At 43.9% G+C, this 5,239-nt stretch overlaps 1 protein-coding gene across 1 annotated transcript; it reads right to left on the bottom strand.

Annotated features, from left to right (window-relative positions):
• Positions 1-830: 830 nt before the first annotated feature.
• Positions 831-3,730, bottom strand: LOC119963348 (interleukin-8-like). Its single transcript, XM_038792354.1, has 4 exons — positions 3,580-3,730; positions 2,665-2,800; positions 2,449-2,532; positions 831-1,618 (listed from the first exon to the last, which is right to left on the bottom strand). Exons 1-4 carry the CDS (start codon positions 3,641-3,643, stop codon positions 1,600-1,602), a joined length of 303 nt encoding a protein of 100 aa, XP_038648282.1. The 5' UTR covers positions 3,644-3,730; the 3' UTR covers positions 831-1,599.
• Positions 3,731-5,239: the final 1,509 nt, after the last annotated feature.

The raw sequence follows: 5,239 nt of genomic DNA, 5'->3' as shown, positions 1-5,239 counted from the left end.
TCTTCATAACCCTTCGCTCACTGCCTGACCGACACTCTGGCTTCTGTCTTGCTCTTACTCGGCTAATGGCTGAGAATCCATTGTTTCCTGAGGTTGAGAATTCCAAAGATTCACAATCCTTTGAGTGAAGAAATGTTCTCCTTTCTGTACTAAATGACTGACCTTGATTTGGACTCCCCATTATTGATGACTGTTGGCCTTAACTCATGTCCACACACCCATAACCAGACTGCGACGGCCTCCTTGAGCTTCTCCATCTTTCTCTTCTCTCTTAAGACCCTCCTTAGAGCCCACCTTGGTGACATAACGCTTGGCAATCCGCCCAACTATCTCCTTACGACGCTCCATGTCCATGTTTTGCTGCTATGAAAATGCCTTGGGGCTTTCAAACTTCTATCAAATGTGTAATATAATGCGAGTTATTGTTGGAAAGGCAGAGAAGTGGCAGAAGCAGCCTCCGCCCAAAGTTCCTTTCTCAGCCAAAGCCCCTGCTAGTATTCCGAAAAGGCGGAGGAAATTCATCCTACTGCATTTTTTAACAACCTACCCAGAAGCTTCAAAGTAGATCAGCTCCTTAGGTTGGTTTTACACCAGTGAAAGCCACACGGGGAATGTGAATGAACAATGCAGCAAACCCATGTGTCCTATCCCCCACAGGTCACCTGTGGACACTTCTTAAAGGTGTCAGTCACAGATAAAGGTCATTTAAAGAAAACTCTATACCTGCGGATCAATAATGGTTACAGCTATCTTTTTGTTGCTTGCTGTATTATTCTCACATTCTTTAGAAAACAGGACATTCTGGCAACTTGCAAAGCAAGACAAAACAATTCCAATTTTTAAAATGTTTATTTTAAATAAATAAATCAAGACATGTACAGCCACAATCTTTCCATTCCATATTAATAATATAATAATAAATTAAAGAGAAAAGCTTCAGATAAAGGCTGGAATTCTCCAGCCGCTGCAATTCACTGTTCCCGACAATGCACTCCCGCTCGTGGATTTCCCAGCGGCATGGATCTTTCCGGTGGGAAATCAAATTGACAAGCGGCAGGAGGATAGAATCCCTCCTCCAACGAATGGAATGCCACCGAGAAACACAAGGCTGGGGGACCGCAGAATCCTGCCCAAATTCTTATTAGGAAAACAATCACAAATCAATAAATATTTTAATTATTAATGCAACATAATTCTTGGAACCCAGTAGTAAAATCAACCATTTTTAGAGATATCTGGATAATAAAATAGACATAAATAGCAAACACTTGACTGACAATTTGTCATACTGAACAATATACCATTGAGTAACTACATCCTGTAACACTGCTACATGGCAGCAAGTGTTAAGAATTCGTTTGAATAACAATGAAAAGTAATTATTCCAAAGAGCTGGGGCCTAATTACCAAAGGAAATGTTCATGCTTCAGTGTTCCAGGTGCTAAAACAGTTCAATAAACAGAAACACTTCAAGCTAAGTTGAACCTCATTGACTGTGACGGGTCTGCGCCAAGCCAGGCAGGCAGATGGAAAATCCCAACTTTCTACCAGTGTTTTCTAATCTCTTGACAAGAAGAATTGAGCTTCTCTTCGGCGAGGTTAATTCATCTTCTTGGAACTATGGAAAATGAGAGAATGAAGAAATTAAGTTTACGCCATACAAAGATATGAAATACAAAATGCTTTCAAAGTATGTTAGGTCGGAAATTAACTGGATATATTTACAACATTTACTTGAAGCTGAATGAAATATTAAGTAATAATATATTTAATTGAATCAGAATGTTAAACATTCAGATTGAAGATCATCCCTGAAGGGTCATGTCAGCTACTAACATATTCAACATTGACTGCAGCTTCAGCCCAGCATTGTGTTGACAATCTTGTTCCATCTGGGAACTATAGTTTCATGTACTCTGGCATCTCCTTTGGGGCCATTCCTGGAGTGTTCTTGAGCTGTTTGACGATGAGACTATTATTTCCCATCCTGCACCTGCCTTGAGCCCATTTCAAGATCACCCGTGGTAACGGGGGCACTCACTGGATAGTGACGAGGAGCAGGAACCGTGTGGACTGCTTTCCTTCACTAGGTTTGGGTCTATGTAACCAACACTGGGAGCGTTCTGCTCTAGTTGTCTAACCCAGCACAAACCAGCAATCCCTGGCATTCTCCTAGTGGTCAGTGCCCAGTCACAAGGTGTACTGATTCACTGACACATTGGGGCCTATGTTTTCAATTCAGCCGTTCAACTCTGAATGATATGATGAGAAAATGATCAAGAGTATTTTGCTGAGGTTGGGTTCGAGTAAATGTAGGAAGGCCTGACTTATACCACACCTGACTGGACAGAATTAGATATTGTGATCTAACAGAAAGTGGGAAACTCAATAAAAGTACAGTGAAAAAAGAAACCTCCCCACCCTCACCCTACACAGAATGAAACTTACTGTTTGATCATCCTGTCTATGACTCTCTTCACCCAGCCAGCATCAGGATGGAGACACACACGATTCGTACTTTTAAGGGTGGCACTGAAAGAAATGAAGAATGACATTGATCATTAGCCATTCACCCTCTTGTAAGAAGCTTGAACTCCTATTTAAACCTAGAATAATTGCTGTGTTTTTACAATACAGGAAACTGAAGAGGAATTAAACACTTACATAATTTCAACGTTCCCGCAGTGAGGGCCACTTGGTATAATTTCGATGTTCTCGATGTGCTTCGGGTGGATGAATTTGGAATGTGTTTTGATACACTGGCAGCGGAGGTTCATTCCTGTGTTTCCAATCGATGCAGCTGTAAATTAAACAAATGGATTGATTTCCAGATTTGCACAGGGTGTCCCTCTCATGTGCTCCACATTCTCTGCTGGGACTAAACTGCTAGCTATCCTCTATAATAATCTTCCTGACTGTCACCTTTCTGATACCAAGCAGTCCAACAGGAACCTCAGTGAATCAGCACCGCAAGCTGAAAGAAGGGCTTGCATTCCTGTTGTAATAATTGGTAGCACTCAAACTAATCGAAAAAAGAGTTTCAAATTTTTCCTGTGCCAAAATTATTTTAGTAACTTCCATCAATTTTCCAATGATTTTGACACATGCTCGTTGGACTGAATTTTACCGGCCGCCAGTAGAGGAAACGGAGACAGTAGTGATTGGTGAGATAGCAGGGAGTTTGGCCAGGATGGCTCCCTGTCACTGGGGAGGTTTGCCAACAGCTGACAGGAGGCGCACTGTGAGGCAAATCATCTGTCTGATCCAGTGAGCCAAGCAACCAATCTGAATAATTATGGTCCCAGCTTGGGACCAGCCGTGCAACTTGATATTTGTGTTCGGAAGCCCATGATAAAATCTATCCCATTCATTCTAATTACATATACTCCCAACTCTGCTGAAGTCTTCTGTCTAAAGAGTCACACAAACATTGAACAATTGCCATATGTTTCAATAAATACTGAGAAGAATTCCTCTTGCTGTACAATGTCATCTACAATATGCAGCAGAGTCAGCAGGGAAAAGGAGCCATATCATTATAGATGCTGTATAGATGCTGTGAAACTAGAGGTTTCTTACCTTGTATGGATAACACTCCCAGTGCCAGGAGAGCGAGAACGACGAGAGTATCTTTGCTGTTCATTGTGCTTTACTTGTTTGGTGATCTTTTATCTTCTTGCTGCTGTGCTGCTGCTGCTGCCTGTGACTGACCTACTGAGGCTCACATGCTGTATTTATAGCCAGAAATCTGTGACTCACTCGGAGGAGTTGGCTCATTTTGGAATTTCCCCGGATGTGTGGAATTACAACAAAGCTAATTATTGATGAAACAATGTATGGTAAAATTAAACTGGAAATTTGTTTATTTGTTAATTACATCTATCGGAGCACTTCAATTAGAATCTTTACTTTCTTTTTCAAAGCCAGGTGGTCAAAATTAACTCTTAATTCCAACTAAAATGAATGGAAGGTTTTGTAATGAACACATTGACACATTCAATGTAGGTGATATTAAAGTGAAAATTAATTTTACAATGAACACTGTCCATGAAGAAGACGATCAAGGCAGAAATACAGCTGGTCAAGTTAGAATTCCTCCCTAGATGTTAGTGCAGTAAATAATTCAGACAAAACTACTAATGAAGGGCGATGAGATTGTCGAACACACTACAACAGGGAATGGTTGAAGCAAATGATCGATTTATTTCAGGGGATACTGTGGAAGGAGGAAAAAGAGAATTGCAATGATAGATTTAGATGGGAAAAGGTGGGAAAAGGCTCAACTGGAGCATAAAGACTGGCTTGGTTTTGCTGGGCTGGATGGCCTGTTTCTGTGCTGTACATTCTATGTAATCCTGTGGAAGGGACAATGAGACAGAGCAGAGATGGAGCCCCAAGCCGCACTTCCTCCTCTCCCCTGCTTCCTCCTCTCTCCTGCTTCCTCCTCTCCCCTGCTTCCTCCTCTCCCCTGCTGCCTACTCTCTCCTGCTTCCTCCTCTCCCCTGCTTCCTGCTCTCTCCTACTCCCTGCTCTCCCCTGCTCCCTGTTCTTTCCTGCTCTCTCCTCTTTCCTAATCTCTTCTGCTTCCTCCTCTCCCCTGCTTCCTGCTCTCTCCTGCTTCCTCCCCTCCTGCTTCCTCCTCTCCCCTGCTTCCTCCTCTCTCCTGCTTCCTCCTGCTTCATCCTCTCTTCTGCTTCCTCCTCTCCCCTGTTTCCTCCTCTCTCCTGCTTCCTCATCTCTCCTGCTTCCTGCTTCCTCCTGCTTCCTCCTCTCCCTCCTGCTTCCTGCTCTCTCTCCTGCTTCCTGCTCTCTCTCCTGCTTCCTCCTCTCTCTCCTGCTTCCTCCTCTCCCCTGCTTCCTGCTCTCTTCTGCTTCCTCCTGCTTCATCCTTTCTTCTGCTTCCTCCTCTCTCCTGCTTCCTCCTCTCTCCTGCTTCCTCCTCTCCCCTGCTTCCTCCTCTCCCCTGCTTCCTCCTCTCCCCTGCTTCCTGCTTCCTCCGCTCCCCTGCTTTCTCCTCTCTCCTGCTTCCTCCTCTCTCCTGCTTCCTCCTCTCTTCTGCTTCCTCCTCTCTCCTGCTTCCTCCTCTCTCCTGCTTCCTCTGCTCCCCTGCTTCCTCTTCTCCCCGCTTCCTCCTCTCCCCTGCTTCCTGCTCTCTTGCTTCTTGCTCTCTCCTACTCTCTCCTGCTTCCTGTTCTTTCCTGAATCCTGCTGTCTCCTACTCTCTCACATTTCCTGTCTC

This window comes from Scyliorhinus canicula, chromosome 3, assembly GCF_902713615.1.
Source record: "Scyliorhinus canicula chromosome 3, sScyCan1.1, whole genome shotgun sequence".
Lineage (NCBI taxonomy): Eukaryota > Metazoa > Chordata > Chondrichthyes > Carcharhiniformes > Scyliorhinidae > Scyliorhinus > Scyliorhinus canicula.
The sequence above is the reverse complement of the archived record's forward strand: the minus strand, read 5'-3'. Positions and strand labels throughout refer to the sequence as shown.

Coding starts and splice junctions, on each gene's coding strand:
- LOC119963348 (XM_038792354.1), bottom strand. CDS start 3,643: ATGAACAGCAAAGATACTCTCGTCGTTCTCGCTCTCCTGGCACTGGGA. Junction 2,801..3,579: donor GGGAGTGTTATCCATACAAG/GTAAGAAACCTC, acceptor TTTAATTTACAG/CTGCATCGATTGGAAACACA. Junction 2,533..2,664: donor TGCGGGAACGTTGAAATTAT/GTAAGTGTTTAA, acceptor CATTTCTTTCAG/TGCCACCCTTAAAAGTACGA.